Source organism: Pieris napi, chromosome 2, assembly GCF_905475465.1.
Source record: "Pieris napi chromosome 2, ilPieNapi1.2, whole genome shotgun sequence".
In the NCBI taxonomy this organism is placed as follows: Eukaryota; Metazoa; Arthropoda; class Insecta; order Lepidoptera; family Pieridae; genus Pieris; species Pieris napi.
Genome location: NC_062235.1, coordinates 5,723,407 through 5,746,007, shown reverse-complemented (window position 1 = coordinate 5,746,007; position 22,601 = coordinate 5,723,407). Strand labels below are relative to the sequence as shown.

The 22,601-nt window shown below is 31.9% G+C and overlaps 1 protein-coding gene across 2 annotated transcripts; it reads right to left on the bottom strand.

Moving 5' to 3' along the window:
• Window positions 1–132: 132 nt before the first annotated feature.
• On the bottom strand, window positions 133–19,633 carry LOC125056147 (carboxypeptidase D-like). 2 transcript variants are annotated; one of them, XM_047659115.1, is made up of 22 exons: window positions 19,009–19,633; window positions 17,066–17,304; window positions 16,201–16,376; window positions 15,270–15,466; window positions 14,559–14,671; window positions 13,905–14,002; window positions 12,278–12,478; window positions 11,205–11,399; window positions 10,783–10,868; window positions 10,321–10,521; window positions 9,787–9,869; window positions 9,434–9,590; window positions 8,144–8,310; window positions 7,121–7,231; window positions 6,052–6,208; window positions 5,146–5,812; window positions 4,455–4,627; window positions 3,944–4,079; window positions 2,780–2,979; window positions 2,295–2,394; window positions 821–961; window positions 133–627 (listed from the first exon to the last, which is right to left on the bottom strand). In XM_047659115.1, exons 1-22 carry the CDS (start codon window positions 19,453–19,455, stop codon window positions 509–511), a joined length of 4,164 nt encoding a protein of 1,387 aa, XP_047515071.1. In that variant the 5' UTR covers window positions 19,456–19,633; the 3' UTR covers window positions 133–508. The 2 variants fall into 2 exon arrangements, with proteins under 2 accessions (XP_047515071.1, XP_047515079.1); XM_047659123.1 differs by having other exon boundaries at window positions 12,278–12,436.
• Between the last annotated feature and the right edge of the window lie 2,968 nt (window positions 19,634–22,601).

Sequence of the window (22,601 nt, the reverse complement as noted above, 5' to 3'; positions counted from 1 at the left end):
ACATTGGTTTTTAAAAGTTAATCAATTAAATGCATGATGTTAACAAGTTCTAAATAAATTACAAACTCATTTACATAAACGGAACATAAAAATATTGTTTTTTATATAAAAAAATGTATACTGGAATGTAGATCAAATACTTTTTTTTTTCAATGTAAATAAATAAAAAGCTTAGATACTAATCCTTAAATTATATTGCTCACATTGAATACAAACAGTAACTTTATTATGCAATGTCTTAAGTAGAATTTAAATAAAAATTAATATTAAAAAGATGTAAAATTTCCTGTAATATATTTGAACGATGATATATTCAAAAGCCAATAATAATAAACAGCTGATTAAATTTGATATTTACTTATCAAGTATACTAGAACTTAGACAAAAGAGATATTGAATATGAGAAAAGTCCAAGACAGTTTCATTACAGAAATAATTTATAGAAAAGATAGAAATTTCTATTAAAAAACATTTAGACATAATGTTTTTGATTGCAAACTATGAAAAGTTACTCCTTTCCTATTGGTCTCCATTCTGAGTCAGACCTCAGTAGAACCACTTCATCTTCAGAGTCCGTTTCTGATAGTGGTATCTCCTCTTCATCATAGTACGGCTTGCGGACTATATCTAATAAATTCAAAACATTCAAAAAGCCAATTTAAGAATTTCTTATCTGTTAATTATTAAAATATAAACAAGAATTGGATAATAGTACTTTTTATCATATATTTAATTGTCATTTAAATAAAATGAGAATAACCTTTTCTTAGTAAGTTTGAAGAAATAGCATTTTCATAAAAATAAAATCGTATTTTCTCACCATAAGCATTATCATCAAACAACGGTTTTTTATCGTCAGCCGGTAACTGTGTGAATAAGTATTCTCGCCTCGAGTCCTGTGACTGTTCTCTACATCTGTAGCACCAAGCGCCTAGCGTTACTAGACCAACGCCGATTATACCTGTTGAAATACGATTAATAAAAAACCATTGATAACACGGAAAATATATGAAAAAAAATACGTAAAAATTACTATTTCTCTGACTAATAACGGAAAAGCAGCTCAGTCTCTTTCCATAAAAAAAATATTGGCTACCTGGTAATGTTTTCGCGTATGGAACATGCGAAGTTTATTTTATATTTATACAAATGTAAATGGTATACAAAAAGTGTGTGTGTACAAAGTACACATGTCAGAAGTGAAACTTCTGTGGCAAACTAATCCATAAGTGTTGTTCATATTTATACAAATCTAAAAGTTTAGATTTCCGATACTTAGAGGGACGGAACAAGGAAGATATGTAAGGAATTTAATTGTCATTAAAATATTAAGTGTCGAATAATAAATAATAAAAAATGTGAATGTAAATTTTTGTCCAACGCCGATATAGAAGTTTGACTTCAAAAAGCAACATGGCGCGTAACCGAAAAACGTGACGATTTGCTACAAAATTTCTCCCATACGTCGATAAAGAAGTTTCACTTCAACAAACAAAATTATAATCATCATCATTGTTCAACCCGTCTATATATTTAAAAAAAATATGCTGTTATCTGAAGACAGACATTCTTGGCTTGGCAGTACACCAACTTTCTGTCTATATCTAACACTGGCTTGTATGGTAAAGGAAAACATCCTGAAGAAATCGGCACGTCTCAAATCCAAAAATCGATGACATGTAAGACACAGACGGCTGATCTACCTGTCTAAAATAAAAATTATTGAAGAAACTGATGCAATCTGAGGCCAAGACTCATTTAGGGCTTGTAGCCATCGGATTAATATTATTATGCTGCATCTGGAGCAACCTAGTTCTATTATAAAGTATTATGTGTGAACTAATAAAGTAACTTTTTTGGTTTCTTTGTACATTACTTCTATAAACTATATATATATGTAAGGAAAACATATTTTCCTATACAAACTCTTTTTATATTTTATTTTTCTTCTTTGCCGTCTGATCGACGATGTTTTATTTGTCACTTGACATAATAGATGTAAGATGTTTTAATTTTTTCTTTATATTATTTTATTTTATAAAACCTAGAATATAGGCTTTAAATGTTGTTTCTTTTGTATTCACAGGTGAGTGAATAATTTGTAAATATATATTTTTTATTAAATGTAAATTAATAGATATTTCTTTTGTAAATAAAACTTTTGTATTCACAGAGAAACGCAGTTGCGCCTTATTTATCCCCAGTACTCATATAAGCGATTGATACCATTATATATATTATAATTATATAACTGTAACTAACAATCTATATATTATATTATACTTTTTACATACCTGAAACCATTACAAAGACAAGTCGAGGCATCCCCAGCACTTTGTTGTCGGGCTCCAGTTTGAACAATATGTTTGGTGTAATATTCTCACTACTGCTCACCTGTTTTAATAATTGAATACATTACAGATATATTTTGGAGAACTAAACATTCAGATATAAATATTGTCGGGACAAAGTATGAAGAGTGAAATTAAAAAAAAAACTTTTATTAATGTAGGTAACATTAAAATATTTCTAATTTAATTGAACATAAAAGAAACTAAAATTATGATATGTATTTAAAGGATACATGTATTTATTTAACATTTTCAGTTTTCAATCTGTTATAAAATGATATATCCTTTAAGTTGGTCTAGCTGTACTATTTGAGTGAATTAGCCAAATAAAACAAAATTTATTGCCATATATCAAAATGATTTTAAATAACTTAAAACTATCACAATTCTGTTTGATAAATAGTTTTTCATCTATCTCTATCACTCACCTTAATAAGTCGACTAAGAGTAATATATCCGTTACTTTCAGCCATAATTCGCACTTCTTTTCCCATGTATGTAACAGGCAGTGAAATTACGAAGCGGCCGCTGTCGTCACTCGTATTGGCTACTAGAGGGCGCTTCGAATCAAGAGTATACACTTTTAGCTCTGTGGATAGCGGTTGGCTGTTGTAGTCTAACGCAAGACCTGAAATATTATTAAGGATACATTATTTTTTTGTAATATTTACACAATGCACACTACACCCTCTGTCTTCTTTGCCGATGAGTAGGGATGCCTACAAATTCAAATTTAATGACGTGGAATAAGTGATACATGTATCTTATGTTCCATAATAAACATATTTTATATATAAGCACATTTAAGAAAAAACAAACTTATGTGCATAACAATACTTTAATTTAATTTATGAACAACGCGATACTGATGACCGAAGGCGATGAAAAATCACTGTTTATCTTCCCATCATTAGGACATTTTCTCAAGTCATATGTGTGATGATGCAAATACTAATAAGACAACTTTTAACAATAAAGTTTTTTTTGAAGTTATACTTCTTTAGGCGCGTTATGAAAAATTGATGAGAGTGAAATTTTACGATGCGCGCGCACCGTGACACAAAATTAACAGAATGAAGTTGCCCACGGAAGATGCTACGGCATTGGACATAATTTAAAAACAACATTCGAATAATAATAGAATTTATGTTACACTTAATGTAAGAGAATAATAATAAATATTTATTTATTTAATTTTTCAAATATAAACTGAACTTTATTGACTATAATGACTCCTTTTCCAGTCTTTGATTATTTAATTGTAATTAATTATTTGCATGCAATCAAAAACTATTTTTAATAATGCCAAAGAAGTATAACTTCTTACGCGCGTACATAAGTACACGCACTCTTTTTTTTATAGAACCTGGAGCAAACTGGCAGGCTCAACTAACGTTGAGTGCCGCCCATAGACACTTTGAATGCCAAAATGCGTTGCCGGCCTTACACCTTTGTTTAAACAATATTAATTTTAATTGTTTTGTATACTTAAAACAATATTTTTAGTTTTAGAAACTATTAAACCCAAGATATATCTTTGTTATATAACATTGAAATCCCTAAATACATTCAAAGGCTATTTTATGACTGACCTGTAATATAAACTTGATCTGGATTAATTTCAATACGAATTGGCTTGAGCGCATTCGGTATTCCTTCGGAGTCTACCCTCTTCATTATTACGTCGTTCTGTTTAATAACACCTTCAACAACCCTCCAATTCAGTATCTAAAAATAGAATGTTTTCAGTACAACATTTATAAATAAAAAAAAATGTTTATAAATTCCATTCGAAAATATTTGCCTTTTATTTTGCTTTATAGTTACGTATAGTTGATAAGTATACAAAGCTATACTAAGTTGGGTTTTTAATGTAGACTATAAAACATCGCGAAACAAATGCAAACAATTAGAACAAATTAAGAATAGCCATACTTAGAGTCCTTCTTCTTCTTCTTATCTCTTAAAGTACAGTGAAACTCAATATGAAATTTAAGAAAGCATAATGACAGACAATTTTAACTGCCGAAAAGATATTTGGTCATATTATTAAAATTATTACTAAATGGCTATGTATTTGCTAACTCTTTAGAGTTATTTTACCTGGTCACGGTAGGGATGGCATCTCACAATGACACGGTAATCTCCTGGTGGTAATAAAGCCCGATATCTTGCGAGATTTGGAGATACCCGATACTGACGAGAGGTGCCGGCTATAGCCAGACTGGCACCCCTGATTGGCCCACCATCTTCATTCTTTACGTAGCCAACCACACCTAAAAAATATTTATGTAAAATAACACGCAAGTGGTGTCAGTAGACGTTCTAGAAGTTTAAGAATGATGATCAAGATATAATATGTCAACAACAAATAATAAAATGTAAAAATGTGATGTATCTAAATGGTAAAAAGATATATAGACATAATATTTATTACTAACAAAAACACACACACATAAACACACAAAAAAACAATAATCAAAGAAAAATTTTTTTTTTTAATATAATTTTATGGCCTGGTAACGAGACCTTTAAGCCAAGTCTTATTTTCGGTCACTAAATTTCACTTATTTTCCTTCATTTAATTTCACATGTTATTCTTATTCCAACATTCCACTTGTTTAAGAAAAAAAATGAGAGATATCAAAAACAATAAAAAAAATCCCTTTTCCCATACGTCTCGTTTCGAGTGTGTAATGCGTGTGTGCTGTGGTTGTAATTGGACTTGGCTCAGCATTATGCTGAGGAGTGGAAAGTTCCACAGCGCTGGTCATATATACAGTGCATGTCTTACCAGTATTAGCAATTTCAGCAAACTTCATAATTCCTCTCAGATTATCTCTCCATATCCATGCAATATCTTCATTCGACGGCATCTTACAGCAACTGAGACCCACAGATATCACCGGCGTATTATATCTCTCAAACAGCACATCAATTAGATTTCCATGGACAATATTATTCCTTGGTTTACAATTGTATCTATCTACCTGAGCCCTATTATCACGATATTTCGCGGCAAACTGGCTGTGAATATTCTTAGAAAAATCTGGGAACGCAACGTCTTCCGTACCGGAGGATAATTCAAGTACCAGGTCGAATTTCTCGCTCTCCAAGAGGTCAATAAAGGCTTTTTCCCTCGTGTAATTCGATAGTGGATTCAAGTTTTTCTTTGTAATATAACTGTAGACGCTATCTCCGAATTCTTCTTCCAGAATTTCTAAATCACACTGTTCTGTACCGTTGTAATTCATCAGAACTTTTTCGTACAGGGGGTCTAAATTTGGTATAAAACGAAAAACAGCGTTTTTGAGCAATCGTTTATGAACCGGTTCACCTATAGTGTAGGCTGTGGATATGTGGCGAGCGAAGTTTAGAAGCATTTCTTGACCAAGAGGCTGAGAGCCGTAAAGGTTGCTCATTATAGCAATATGGAATTTTGTTTCTTCTGGGGAACCAGCCTAAAATCGTATAATTGAAAAGTTAAATATTTGCAGAAAGGAATGTAATAAATACAATTATAATTCGCCCAAAGAATCTAAAATGTCTCCTTCATCCTTCTCAAAGCATATTTAAAAAAAATACATATTTAAAATGAAAACAATTATGTATATTATTTTAATAATATTCTCACACAGTCACTTTAGACGTATAGAACGACTTTGATGGGCAAACATCTAACAAAATGTATATAACTTACATCATCAGTAATCTTTAGTTCGTGTAAAGTTGCAGTTGTAAGGCTGTCTCCCGATTGGAACTCAGCTATATCTGGGAATTTATTCTCTAGCTCTGCTAACGCCGCGTACATCTCCAAAGGTGTATGGTATCGGGTACCCACTATATTTTCTAGGACTCTACAGTAATAAGGGTATACATATATAACTAAGGAATCATTTAGTGGAATTACATTACTTTTGTGATACCTACAACAGCTTCATTTAATTTTTTTTGGATGATTACAGTTTTAACCAATTACATAAGATATACGATTATATAAGGTTTATGTGTTTAAGAAATACTATATATAATAGAACTGTAATCGAAAATAATTAATCTGACTAAAAGTTATTACTCACACAAGAAAAAGGATACATGTTTTAAAGTTTTTTTATGTATGAAAAGGGATTAGTAATAGCGGACAGTTAGTGCTAAGCAATCACAACACAGATTAGCGAAGAATATACATTTATTAAAATAAAAACCAATTAGTGTAAAAGCCAGAAGTAACATAAATATCACAATAAAAACCCTAGACCCTAAAAATTAAGCAAATTTAAAAGTTTGAGATCTTTTGCAATCGGACGGAATGTTTAATGAAAACATTAAGGAAATATACAAAAATTGACACTCATTAAAACTAACCCACAACCACAGATAATATTAAAAAAAACATATAAAATGAGTATTATATCACTAAGCGTAAATTACAATGACAAGATTAAAATAATTTCATTTGTATTAAAAATTTACTTCACAAAATATATAAATATAAATTTTTACTAAATTAACATAAACAGCTAAAAAGCAATTGAAAAGATATTGCGATAAATTTGAGTAATTGTACTTTCATTTTATTATGTTATTTTCCTATGAAACTTGTTTTTACATTATACGAATATTTAAATTTATATATAGTACTACCACCATGAAAGAATATAATAATTTGTAAAGAGCTTCTTTATATGGTGATCGGGATGGAGAAAGCTAGAATGTGGAAGAAATCCAAAGACAAAATCCATCCCACAGAGTTGAAGTGCGTCACTTACCGGAAGTCGTAAGCAGATGACCAATGTTGGGGATCATCCGGCATCAGAGTAAAGTTCACACTAATTGATCCATTTACTGGTACTGTCACTTTTTCTGTTACGCTTTCATATCTAAAAATTATAATAATAACAATTATTACAATATTATTATTATAGCTTTTTTCTTCTAACTAGCTATACAAGTATGTAATTAATAAAGTCCCTTAGTGCGGAATATTGAATAAAATCATTTGTCTGTTCAATTAATGGTTAATTTTATTTATAGTAAAGATACAAAACTGTTCAAGAACGTAGGCCTTATTTGGGCAGTAAAGAAAACAGTGGCCCTAAAACCCTTGTTCTTGGCATTCGATTTCTGTATCTATTTCGTTTTTTTTAGTGGGTAAGTTATGAGCCTTTTGTGTCTGATACACGCCGTCGATTACTTGTTGAATCATGTCCGTTTCCTCACGATGTTTTCCTTCATCGTACGAGCGAGCGGTCCATTGGTGCTTAGCCGCAATTTGAACGCATGCCCTCTGGGCTTTTCTCGAGCCACTAGGCCAACATTACAATTCGACGGACAATATCTTATCTTTATATATATAATTCTTCTGTGAGTGTGTATGTCACTGAACTTCTCTCAAACGACTGGACCGATTTTGATGAAATTTTGTGTGTGTGTTCAAGGGGATCTGGTTTAGATTCACAAATCAGCCCGGTAGGTGGCGCTGCAGTCGGTACTTTCATACTTTGCTTTAATAATCGCTTGAAATATCATCCAGGACAACGTCTGTCGGGTCCACTAGTATATAAATATTTCTACTGTACATGTGTATGTCACTGAACTCCTCTTAAACGGCTGGACCGATTTGAATGAATTTTTTGTATGCGTTTGGGTGGCGCCCTGGATGGTTTAGATTTACAAATCAGCCCGGCAGTCGGTACTTTAATACTTTGTTTAATATCGCTTGACATATCATGCAGGACAACGCCTGTCGGGTCCGCTAGTTAGTTATAAATATCAATGTATAAAATAAATACCCGTCCTTAGTAGCAGTAATATTATATGTCCCAGGTACCAAGAGCCGGTAATAATCGCCTGAAGTGGCTGTTTTGACGTTGTGTCTATTCCCGGACACTGTGATTGTGACGTTGCCAAGTGCGTTACCTATGTGACTGTGTACGAAGCCGTGAACGCCGTAGTGAACCTACAACACGAATTATTATTGAAATAGAAAAACACTTTTTGAAGTGAAACTTCTTTAGAATCGTTGTGATTTCAAACCGGATACAACGGAAAAGCGACAGTAAAAAGAGACAGACACATAAATTAATAGGATTTGGCGTGGGAGAGAGTGAGATAGGAGGCATTATACAGTGTATAAACTTTAAATTAGTGTGTATTTGAACATTTTCTGAAATAAAAAAACAGATTTGATGAAAATTAAATAAGTAGTTTAATTATAAAATTAGATTATTTATCAATTTTATTTACAAATCATTAGTTATAGAAACTTTTTGAAGTGAAAACTTCGTACTACACTTAATTAAAAGTTTATACACTGTATAATGCTTCCTATCTCATTTTCTCCCACGTTGGATCTTGTGAATTTATTTCAAATTTTTATTATTTTAGTTTTTACCAAATTAAAGATTGATATTAAAGTTATAAATAAAAATTTACCATTAAAATATATATTTTTTTAAAGAGAAGATCCTACATTTAGATATAGAAAAAGTCTAATTTACATTTTTAATTATAAAAACTTTGTTTTTGAAGGTTTCACTTCTACCACGTGTGAATTGGACACATGATGTTTTTTTTAACGGATTTGAAGTTATGTATTATTATAAATTTACAATTATTTTACATAATTTTAAATTTAGCCGACGTTTCGCGTGCTTTACAGCGTGCGTGGTCACGGTGACTGAAGACAAAAGGTGTTGAATGTCAAAAAGTAACACAGCTGTAGAAAAAGTTGTGTTATCTGTATTTATTTCCCCGGACTTGGTATCGACTAAATCAAATCAATACTTCAAATCCGTTAAAAAAGTGTTTTTCTGTCTACAAGTTATGTCAATAAAAGACAATACTACGAATTATTATTATTTCTAGCGACATATTTTTATTATTTTGATCCAGACTATAGAGACCTAGAGCCTATACAAATAAATTTTTTAATCAAATTAAAAAAATACTGCAACATAAAACAAATAAAATGTTAACTGGAAGTTCAATAAAGATGGCGTTAAAATAATTATTTATAAACGTCAAAAATAGGACATATTTTGCATTTTAAGTTTTAGGTTTTCTATCTTGAAAAAAATTACCTGTTCAATAAATTTGATGAGAGCCTCCCGATTATCATCCCAATAGCTTGGCAAATCGCTTGCTGGAGGGAACTTATAACATCCAAGTTCTAATGTAATCTCCATATCGTTTGTATGTAAATAGTTCCAGTCTTGCATTCCACCGGCCAACGTATACCTGTAAAGATGAATAATACAAAATACTTATTAAAAATATATCTGATTCAAAATGTACTAATCAAAATATTCTTCCCGAATGCACGTGTTAGTACAATTGATTTAATTCAATTAACAAAGAAGAAACATGAAATAAGTCCAGGCGCTTTGCAGTTATCGGGAAACTTTACTAAAAAAATTATTGTAAAAAAACATACCACTTAGCACCATTAGTTACTCCATCAGGAAATCTGTCAATACTTCCTCTGCAAGGCAGACCCAAATGCATTTTGTGATGCGCCTGAAAACAATGAATAGATACGCTTAATTCAAAAATACCTAGACCTAAATTTAAAATAAAGTTGGTACAAAAATGGAAAAAAAAAATGTTTTTTAAATACACAATAATAAAGGAATAAATGAGGTCATTTTAGTTTACGATAAGAGCCGGGGGCTTAGTCAAGATGCCTTAACAGTAGTGTATGTAGAAAGTCAAAAACTAAATTTCTATGGAAATGACAGTTCGTGTCGACAAATTTTGACAAGCTCCCAGATTTAATAGGTTAATACTACATTAACCTATAAATATATAATTGATATAGTTAGTTTTATCATAATTTTAATGTTTTGTTTAATCATTAAGGTGTTTTTTGCCAGAGTAGGTATCTCTAGTCTTATGATAGTTGACATTTGTATGCTAGCAGCTGGTTAAAACTAAAAGATTAATTTAGAAAAATATTAAAATCACTCACCTCCGAATATACATGTGCCAAATGAACAAAAACATCATTGTCAGGTGTCAAACTTTCAATTCCATCTTTCATTTTAGTGTTGCCATCGTATGGATAATTGGCCACAAGGAATCCACCATGGAGATTAGCGGATAGCACGAATGGTATTGACAATGACCAGTTCATTACTGCTAAAGTTTCTGGTTGAGGGTCAACGTTATCCTGGAAAAATATATTTTATTTATTTGAGTATTACACACGAATTATTACATATATAAATAGATAATATTTAAAAAAAAGTAAACCCAAAAATTTTAAACAAGACACGGTATAGGTAATTCGATTACTGTGGCAAAATTTGTGGCATATGCCAATAAATGTGATGTATAACGAAAAATTATAACTCATTACAAAATGAAATTGAAAAATAAATTATTCTTTTAAATATTTCTGGGGTATGTACCGAAAGGATATATTACGTACCGGCGTTGGACCGTACTGGTCCGGGAAATTTCTATTCAAGTCCACGTTGTTACCATTGTTGCGTCCACGAAGACTGCTGTAATCACCTAAAAAATGAAAACAATAAGTCCCTCATTCTATAATAGACACATTTCTTACAAGTGTAGTAGTTATTTTTTTTAACTTAAGTTGAATATTTTAATCTCCTCCGATATTACTTATGTCATTAATGGCATTATAATTATGTCAACAAAGTCACCAAACTCGGTACAAAAAATACATTTCGGAAATGTTTGATTGATTAATATTTATTATAGTAAATAAGCAGAATCACGCTGGGCATACTAACAATGGAATTATTATAGGTTTAATGGTACTACAATTTTTTCAACAATGACTTAAGACAGAAATTAATGCGAAAGACAAATGTAAGAGGTACTTACGCGTTCTCGAATGCTCATAACCATCAGGATTCATGGACGGCATCAGATGCACCCTCGTTGTGTTAAGTAACTTTTGAATTCGCTCGTCTCCACTATTGTACTGTTGACAGAGGTACTTCGCTAAGAGTAGCAACATTTCGCGACCAACCACCTCGTTACCATGCATATTTGCCACGTACTTAAATTCCGGTTTGCCTAAAATAAGTTTAAATTATATAATTAAATTGCGCAAGTATACTTAAGCGTCAAAACCACGCGAATTCAGAACAATAACTGCTCAGAGATACTTAAGTTGTGGACAGAAGTTTGTATGGCCATTTGACAGATGAGAGAGTGTGCAGATTAACTTGTCCCTGAATATAAGACAAACGCATTATCCTGAAGACATACCATAATAAGCCTATATATTATACGTAAAGTTATGTGGAGTCGATACTTTGATCTTAGTACGACTATCTCAAAAACATATTAAATGTTGACATACAGATGTCGTAGTTCGCGTTAAGTCTTCATCCTCAAGTTTAAATATGTAAAAATACATATTTGCCCCACAGCATAATAATGCTGAGCCAGGGCTAGTTATAACCACAACATTAGTATTATTTTGTGTGTTTCTGTGTGTGTGTGTTTCATTAGCAATAAATGTTTTGTTATGTTAAGTCTAAATACCTTTCATTTATCATTCTTTAACTGATTTCCATAAGAAATAATCCTAGATTATTACCAGTATATTGGGTCGTAAATATTCCATACAACTATGATTGTTTCACGTAGTTTGAAAAATTACAATGATAATGTTAATAACGAATGCAACCTTACCTTTCTGTCCGAGAAAGCCAGAAATTAAATATGATATTTGTATAATCCTTATTTATATTAAAATATTTAATTTTCAAAACCACTAGTTAATTGTTTTATAATTTAGAAGGAATTAAAATTTGCATCGATGGTGAAGAACAAACGAATAGACTTTTTTTTTTAATTCAAATTATTTCAATTATTAGAAATTTCTACAAAATACGGAAAATAGCTAGGTGCAGGGTATGTCATATACAATTAATTTGTTGACTTACCAGGTATGTGATGCCCGGGATCTTTTGTAATCTCAAGGACATACAATTCCCTTCCTTTCACAGATTTTCCAATGCTTGTGAGTCGAGTTATATCTGGATACTCGACGGCTAGATCCTTCAGCAACGTCTCCATTGCTTCGTAGTTGTGGTGGATGAAGTCTATTGAAGATAGAGCGCTGATTTGACGAGTTCTTCTAACGACTGAGGATTTGCCAGTTTGGAATATTGGGTATGGTAAACCCAGGTGTATTATTTTTAAATAAAGAATTGAGTCTAAGTGATAAGTGTGGATGTTTAGTTGTGTTTATTTTTTAACTGTAACAAATCTTTTAATTAAGTATAATTTCAATTAATTATAATTGTATATTGTTAGTGTTAACGATAGTCATCCATGCAACAGTGGAGAAATAGAAAGAAAACTACAAGAAATAAGCGTAAATGTATTTTAATTAATATTTACATAGACAAATTGTAACATTTTATATGTGAAACATTTACATATGAGGTATTTATTACACGCGGTTGGAGGATAGAATGAAAAAAGAGGAATAGAGAACAGGCAAATCATCAGAGGTCAGGAGAAATTATAAAGAATAACTTAGGGTAACCATCACCAAGAAAAAGCATGTAAAAACACCGTGTACCAAAAAAACTGAAATTTACCAAATAAATAATAAGCATTAAATAAAAGATGTTATTACTAGGATACGTTTATAACTTATTGCATATATTATTGAGTAAAATATATTCTATAATGGAACATTTTTTTATAATATCAACACGTATAATTATCTATGTATGACTAGACTATATATAGGGATTGTTCAAGCATTGAAGAGCTTTCTTTGTTATTCATTAAACAATTCTTCTATTTAATACAAAACAAATGACGATCACAAGGCACCCCACAACCACTTACTGATGACGTTCAAAAATTTTACACACACCACTTAATTATATAATTTATTTAGATTGGAATATTGTATATTTTTCTTATTTTTAACAGAAATTCACAATATCAAATACATTCTTTACCAACTCATTTATACAATAAAATATTATATTTATTTTATATTTTCTATTAAGCTAACAGGAAGACCAGCCCCGCAGTGATCAAACGAACGAATTTTGAACAATAATTATTATATTACTTAAACCTATGGCAGTGCTAGTATAAACACTCTAGAAGGTTGAGCAATAATATGCCTTCTAAAGGGGGCTTGAGCACTTAAATTTAAATGTGCATATAATATTAAACTTATTGCTGATAGACATGATTAATAAGCCCAATCAAAAGTGATTTAACTTTAAGCATCCATCCCAAATATACCCACATTATTAAAAAAATCGCAAACACGCAAACACTATTAAAATAGCTACCACCACAACAGATTTAGTTTTATTAATTACCATATCTGTTTACAGCCTTATTAAAGATAAATATAATTGACTAGAACATTACATCTATTAGAAAGTAATGATGAAATCTCTCTTTCAAGAGCCTCACTCTTTTCTTTGGGGCCCGTGAATCCCTAGGCCTCTATAAGCAGTACCAATAGCAGATGAAGCAGTAGCCAGCAGTGAGTGAGGGTAACAGCTGCGTTGTCATGGTAACGCTGGTACTTACCGTCAGTGAGCGTGCGCGGGCGACGGTGAACGGTCAAGTTGAGGGTAATCGGGTGATCTTGTACCACGTGAATGGCAAGTGGCGGTGTGTTCGAGTACCTACAAATATAAAAAAATATTTTGACTAATTAGTAACATGACAAAAATGCATATTGATATTTTTTTAAAATAAACTAGCTGCCCCCGCGAACTTTTTTAGTAGCTGCATACCAACATTTTGCTATGCTGCTCGAGACTGTTCGTTTTTCCTCAATATTCTTTTCTTTTTGATAGATATGATTGAATTTGAATTTGGTGCAGTAATAATAAAGTACAAATTGACTGTTTGACGTTAGGAACACACCTAAATTGCTTAGACAACAGTGAGTGCTTGTAATTTAATATGAACTTTGTTACATAGCAATAAAGTTCAAATTGACTCTACATTTTAATTAGAAAACGTATGGGAAAAAGAAAAGGGCTGTTTTTAGGGTTTTCCCGAAAATTAATCGAATTTTTATCGCCATAAAAACCATCCTTGGACTTCAACGAACGTTTTAAAAAAAAGAATTGGTAAAATTGGTCCAGGTGTTGTTGAGTTATGCGCTTACCAACACATTTTGCAATTATTATTATAATAAAAGATTCCTAAAGAAAGCGACATATATTTACTTACCCACTAGCAACAGCAGTAATATTATATTCCCCAGGCAATAAAAGACGCCAATAAGCGCCGTCTTTTGTCGTCTTCACTATATGATCGATACCTTCCACTGTTATTTGGGCGTTCTGAAAGTTGTATAAAACTTCTATACTATCTTTCTCAATTGAACGTAATATGCCCGAACGCCTGGGGTATGTTGCTTTTCGGTCAGAGTAAAGATTTATTTTCCACCTTTGGTATGTTGTGAGGATACGAATCCTGCCATATAACAGGTATGGCAAAAATTCTGGTACAAATTTGCCATAGAAAGGTCAAAGACACATTTATGTTAAAGGAAGCTAGACTATATTTTCACATCAAACCAGAATAGCTAAGTCTCGGTAAATTGTGGTAAATAACTTTACAATCTCATTGGTTAGTACCCCTGACTGCGAATCCATGGGTCCCGGGTTCGATCCCCGGCTGAGACAAACATCGATGTGATGAGCATTTGGTGTTGGTGTTTAAATATGTATTTATATGTGTTAGGTCTATCTATGTATATCCGTTGCCTAGTACCCATAACACAAGCTTCACCAGCTTAGCATGGGACTAGGTCAATTGGTGTGAATTGTCCAATCATAAAAAAAAACTAAAAAAAAAATCTGTGGTTCATTCTGTGTCGTTTAATAAATTAGATCTATCTGTAATAAATTCACAGTATAAGTTGTTAGATATACATACCTGTACGGGCTTTCCGTTTTCATCAACAACAAATCCCCTAACTCCTAGGTTGGCCTGCTCCATATAAGCCAAGAGAGATTCCTTATTATTTCTCCAGAACCGAGGTAGTTCACTTGCGAATGGATACTTGCAGCATGATAACTCAAAGGTCACTTCAAAACAGTTCGAATGGAGGTAATTGAAGTCTTGCATTCCACCTGTAGATATATAAATATCTCATGAGGTTTTTATGTATTAACATTTATTCGAAATGACGGATAACTACTATAGTATGTGCGCTGTAGCATGGTGCGGGTGACAGGTTCAGTAACGTTTCGTTTCACTCTTGAAAGGTGCCGCGCTTTACAAATTATGACTTAATATTTCAGCTGTATCACATTCGTGATATATTAAATTATTAATAACTGTACTAACTTAAATTTAACCCAGCCAGAATGTTCTAGTCTACAAATAAAATTAAATTAAAAGAAAAATTAAGCAACTCTCACCCGCACCATGCTACAGCGCAGATAGTATAAGTTCCGTCGAAACACAATTAGTCCATAATATAACGTCCCTTTTCACGGTATTTAATTATATTATCCAGCCATATGGAGATATTGGTATGTTTCTTTTAGACAGATTATAAACAACAGCACATAAACATAATTTCACTAGTTTTATAAATTATGGTACCTTATACTGGTATTGGATTGATTGAACACTAGTATGGACTTTCTAAAAACGTTGCATTACGTGATTATGATTGATTAACAGCTTAATTACATAAATTAAAATAAAGCGACAAGTTCATCGATTTACTTTTTCAACAGTGTAACCACCAAGTTCCAGACCTATATTTTTAAATCCATAAAATAGACTTTGTATTATACAGCCACCTCGTACCTATACTATTAAACTTATCTAACAAAAATAATGATTTGTTCCGCACCTTTAACAGAATACCAAAAAGCTCCATTTGTGAGGCCATCGCTAAATTTCTCAGGTTCGCATGCGTTCCCGCGATGCATGTCCGGGTTATTGGACGCGTATACGCCGGCTAAGTGCTTAAATATCTTATCATCTGGAGTACGACTTTCGACGCAGCAGTCACGTTTCTCGTCGAAACTGTAAAGTTATTTTTTACTTGGTTATTCGCTGTGTCCGATACATGTAAAGTATAAAAGTGTATTATGTTAGTCTTTCGTCTATTTTATACCAAACTAGCAGACTCGGCCAAGCTTTGCTGTGGCTAAAGTTTTTGTTTTATTACATAGTAGTAAACTATTCAAGGGGAACGGTAGGAGAACACCAGTCATGGGGACCACCATGCTTTTTTGGTGGTAATGCCATTCAATTGTAGCTTATGTGAAACGTTGGTACTTTCAACACAGCGCCATCTGTTAGAATTGTGACTATCAAATAATTAACAAATAATTTGCAATAAAATAATATTGCGGGTATAAATTAAGATGTAAGCTATCCTATCTTTTAAGTAAGATCAAACTGCACACGGTGTGCAAATTTGATTGAAATCAGTTCAGTGGTTTAGGAGTCCATAGCGAACAAACAACGTGACACGTAATTTATATGTACATATTAAGATAGGGATAAAAAGTTCTCTGCTCGGCTCGGTGCTAAATAAAAAAGTATCTCATCATAGTAAATGCTAAATAAAGATCTATAATGCTTTTACCATCCATGGCTCGATAATAGTATAATTTTTATTAATGGAGAGATTGATAATCTGTGCTTTTAATTCGTAGAATAACATTTAATAAGTTCAATATGTAAGCTACATATAAACTATCCTATACCTTGAATCGTATGGATAGCTGGCGACTATAGCGCCACCATGTAAATTAGCAGATAGGGTAAACTGCTTATTCATGACCCATTTCATCAGCGCCACGGTCTCCGGCTGCCGTCCACGGAACAGGTACTCGTCATCCGTAGACTTGTTCTTATCAAACTGGTCCGGGAAGTTACGATTTAAGTCCACACCTTTCGCGTTGTTCCTGCCTTTGTAATCGTTCAGCGATTCGCAAGAACCTTCCTGTAATTATGATTGCATAATTTATTTTACTGTTTTATGTTACATATATTGGGAGTTGTGTAACACTGTTTCCGTATTGTAAATATAATTAGTCTCTGCAATAAAATTAGCTAGATATTTTATAGCGGGCAAATTTGTGCATCAATAGGAAAAAACCAATAGCCAACCGGTTAATACCGGAAACGGAAATATTATGCGACAGTCTAATTAACGTATCGGTTTTATATCGAAAAGCCTCATTCTGCTTTAAAAACAAACCAGATGAGAAATAACGGTTTACTTATAATGTGATAACGTTAATGTTTTTATAGAGATTAGTTATCAGGCTGGAAAAACTGTCATGATTTATTTTCACGTGTGACGTCAACGGTTTACGTAAACAATAAAGATATCTTAATACCAGTAAATTTAATTGTATTTGTTTGTAAACAATACGGGGAATCCTTTTGCAGTTATTACACATACTTGATGATTCACTTTAGTAAGATAACTGAATAAATAGAAGTTTTATAGGCATTGTAATATGATTTAGAAGCCCCTGCTTCTAATGATTATGATATTATTTTAATTAATTAGATTAAACTCTATATAATTCTATCAAATATTTATAAATAGGAATAATACAGCAATATTTAATTTGATTTATTATCTAAGATAACAAATCAATAGTAATTGTGCCACACTGATTTTATCACCCTAATTATATGATTAAAGTGATGATTTACAGTTTATATATATTTTGTTTACTTATTTATGCATGGGGTTTACTTATTTCATTTTATATAAGATTAAATATTGTAAAGCTAATACTTTAGAATAAACTTTGTTATAATACAGTATGTATTTGTACCTATATCAAAAATAGATCATCAACTTCAAAAGGAAGTTAGGTGAAATAATCCTACATTCAACACAACATTCTTTATATTGTGTCTACTTACAATATAAAGAATGTTGTGAGAATAAGACAAAGATTAGTATTAAACACATTTTAAACAGTTTCTTAACAAACTAAACCAGAATAAGGGTACCAATAGTGCAAGACTGGTGGCTATATAAGTAATAAACGCTGCCAATGATAATAGTTGAACTGCAATTTCTTATCAGAACCTCTTGCTTTTGCCCTTTAATGATAAAATGTTATCAGTGTACTTATACAGTTTTGTAATTTGTACTGTATACAAAAATGGGTTGATCCTTGGGTAATGAGATAGACCAACACCAGTAGTAGTGCAGAGATTATTCTTTTGGGCCTTTCCCGAGTATAGTAGCGAGATTGAGTTTTATTATAGTTATTGAAGTATAGTTCAGGTATCTGGTTCAGTTTATTGTTTAAATGTGTTAGGCCAATTAGTTTTCATTAGTATTTATGATGTTAATAACATGATAAGGCATGTTTTCTTAATTCTTATTATTTGATATTAATTTTTGCATATTATTTGAACCAGAGCTTGAAAAATTAGAAACAGCTTAACATTAATCATATGACTATAAGTAAATATAGACTCAAGAGGAATTAAGTAAACTTAGAAAAAGCTTTGATCTGTCTCAGAGTTGAGACATGAGATTATTAGAGCAAAACCACAAAATGTCAAGAGGTACTTATAATTCAAGACACTATTATATTCTACATGACTCATGATTATGGGTTAAAGGATGCTCACATACAGAATCATAGAGGTAACAATAATATTTTACACTCACCTTACTAGCTTCAAACCCATCAGGATTAAGGGATGGCATCAGATGAATATCAGTTTCATTTACTAATTTTGAGACCCTGCCGTCTTTGCCGTAATTGTGCAGTAAGTACTGGGATAAGAATACAACCAATTCTCGACCAACAGATTCATCTCCATGCATATTTCCAACATATTTGAACGAGGGCCGTTCTGGGTGAGCTTTTTTAACATCTGAAGTAATCTGGATTACTAGCAGGCGGCGGCCTTCAACAGACTTTCCAATCGAATACACTCTAGCAAGTTCCGGGTACCTTGCTTCTAAATTCTCAAATAATTTTTCTAATTCATCGTATTTAACGTATTTAGGGTTTGTGAGAAAAGGTTCATTTTCATCTTCTATTGATCTTGATACACTTCCACTTATAAGAAAAGTAAACAATAGAAACATTAACTTAGGTATTGAAGTCATGTTTGCAAATAGAAAACTTAGAGGGCAAAATAAAACTTAGTAATGATTAATAATTAAGTCATTTATAAAATTTAACATTGTATATGAATATAATTAAAATATATGAAATTATTTTTGAGAAGAAAGTTCTTTACACGAACACACTCGTCGGCTATACTATCGACGCAGTCGGCAGTAGACAGCTGACAGTAACACAGGTCAGTGATCACAGTCTACAGACACAGAACACTATGACTTCTAGCGAAGAAGAACAACAACTTCATAGTAAAAAAAAATGCTTACACCAGCGCTCCAGTTAATGCCATCGGTACTAACTACTACCGTATGGCGCGAAAATTTAAAATGGTATGCAAGTACAGAATTTTAAGAAATAATTTAATGTAGAGAATAAAACAAGGATTGTACATGTGTAACAATTTTATTAAACTACAATAATTAAATTAATAATGTCATAAAAATTGTAAATATCACAACACAAAAGCGTCTATATAACACAGTAAGTTTTTATCTCGTGAAAATATTAATATCACACACAAAAGCTTCAATATAGAACAGTAAATCTTTATCTCGTTAAAATGTTGATATCACAATACAAAAGCGTCAATTTCGCACTGGAGTCTCTTCGTAATTGATGATTATACAGCACAATTTCAGCAGCTTTTTCGCAGAAGCTCTCTTTTCAACAAGAACTATTTACATTAATTCAAACACTGAACTTTTGTAAACGAATCGAGCGGTAGAAAAAATAACGGCAAAACGATTTTGATATTTTCACTTCACAACTACTATTAAAGAAAAAACTTTGTATCTTGTAAAAAAAATAGTAAAAAAAGTCTTTTACATTAGTTATGTACGGTGGCGTAACAAAAGGGTGGCAGGGCTGGCAAAATGCCTCGGGCTCCCAACCCAAGAGGGCCCCCTGCCCCAGAGATTTTTTGTTCTATGGATGAATGTGAAGTCTCGAATACGCATTGAGATAAGAGAGGAGGCCTATGGCCATTAGTGGGACATATTATACAACGTCTAATCTAATTGAGTTCTCTGAAAATCTCAAAGTTTAACAAAAATTAAACTGTGTACGTGACGATTTTTACTGATAGGGCCCCAAAAGAGCGATCAAAAGAATTTGCCACGGGCCCCAGATGGTATAGTTACGCCACTGGTTATGTACCCAGTGTAGCTTTATTTTCTAATAAATTTATTAGATAGATAGATTATTATAATAAAATAATATGTTTATAGATACTGATGTTCTTAACATTAATAACAAGAAAGAAACCCAATAAAAGTTTGGTAACGTTGAATAATTTTAACTAACAATATGGTAGATATTTATTCAATCAGGTAATATTGATCAGATACAGCTAATTGCTTCTTTTGTAGAGCGCTTTCTCATTTTCGCAGATAGTGCCATTGTTGGCATTGGCTGATACGAAAGCTGACGGACTGACTGAATGACAGACTGTATCAGCTAATTACTACAAGCATAGATAACACGGCAACTAGAAGATTTCGTGACTACTAATTTATATAAAGTTTGAAGATCTATCTCTGAGTCTGAAAGGTGGAACAGAGGACATTAGCTCACTCGACCATTATTATATTTGGTGATAGTCTGTACGGAATGACAACCGACGTGGCGATTATGCGAACTAATTTAATTCTAATTTGCACTCGTCATTTCATTTATTCAGAAAAAAAAACTTTTATTTTTTTATATTTATGTATAAAGATAATTTCTATAACGAGGTATCAGAGTTGTCAACAACAAAAACGGTAACACTGCAGTGGGCTAAAATCCTACAAAGGTTCTCTTTTCGCGCAGACTAGTAGGCCTTACCTAGCCAAGTCGTTTTTTACACACCCTCTTACAGTGAACTTCCTGTCTATTCTTTCACAACATAATATATACTGCAGTGCACTAAACCATTTCTGCAGTCTTTATTAACGCTTTGATAAAAGTACAATATTATTATGAATATTCAAAAACACAAATCATTAAATACACATATATTTCAATTCAAACTAGTTTTAAATACATGAAAAATGTACCGTAAAAAATAATATAGAATGTTTGATTACTACATGAAATTGAAGAAAATATGTATTAGCATTATGTTATACCATATTTGTTGAATCTTCTGGACTATTGATATGTGGTCGCAAGTAAAAATAGGATAAGTTAAACTGGCTGAATTTCACATACTCCTGCGATGCGGAATGTAAAATTTTAACATAAAGGAGCTTATTTAATAATAAATTAATATAATATCCTGTTTGGATTTAATTGGCAGGAATTAAAGCTATAATATGCGTAACAATACCGTGTATGTTAAATATACATTTGAGAAATTAGTGAATACTATACAATATGAACACAATAATATGTACATCTAAGAAATTAAAAAAATAAAATTTTAATGGCAGCTAAATGAACACTTGTCCACACTTGTATAAATCATTTAAACCAGAGGTTTATTTAAAAGTGCACATAAAATGTAATTGCTCAAGGTATCTATACATATTTGCATACATTGCTTAATAAAATAACATAAGATTACAGCGGCTACCGGTTTTGTGCATGGTTATACTTATACTCAAAGTAAACTGCGACCAAAAAGTATAAATACTTACTGCATACAATTTAAAAATCTTAAACTATTTTATTTAGGTACAATTGTATTTGGTTATTAAAATCAACGGAACTCACAATACGTGTTACTAAATTTATTTCTAACCCTACTTAAATAGTAAAAAATACAAAAATACATAAGGCACGTTAGTTAGTACCGCATTATGTCAGGCAATATGCCTTTTTAGTACCATTTCATAAATTCTCAAAAACTTGTGCGTTTAATCCTTAAAGGACGTACAAAATTGTATTATAGAACTAATTACGAACAACCATTACAAAGGACGGTGTAAAAATACTGTTTATTATTTTAGTTACAAGTCTTTTTTGAGTTACAAATATTGAGTCATACAGTAAGCTTGATCGAGTACAGACTTACATTCTGCAATGGTCACTTAAGACATTAGGGGGCGTCCATAAATTACGTGAGGTGTTTAAGGGGGGGAGGGGGTCGAGTCAAATCTCATTTAATCTTACGTTGGAGAGAGGGGGGGTCTCGGCAAATATCACGCAA

What these genes read in the sequence shown, in the direction of transcription:
- LOC125056147 (XM_047659115.1), bottom strand. Translation starts at nt 19,455, where the DNA reads ATGACTTCAATACCTAAGTTAATGTTTCTATTGTTTACTTTTCTTATA. An exon ending in ATTACTGCTGTTGCTAGTGG is followed by an intron (nt 14,003 to 14,558) that starts GTAAGTAAATAT and finishes TTATATTTGTAG; the next exon opens with GTACTCGAACACACCGCCAC. An exon ending in GCCATCCCTACCGTGACCAG is followed by an intron (nt 4,080 to 4,454) that starts GTAAAATAACTC and finishes TTCTATTTTTAG; the next exon opens with ATACTGAATTGGAGGGTTGT.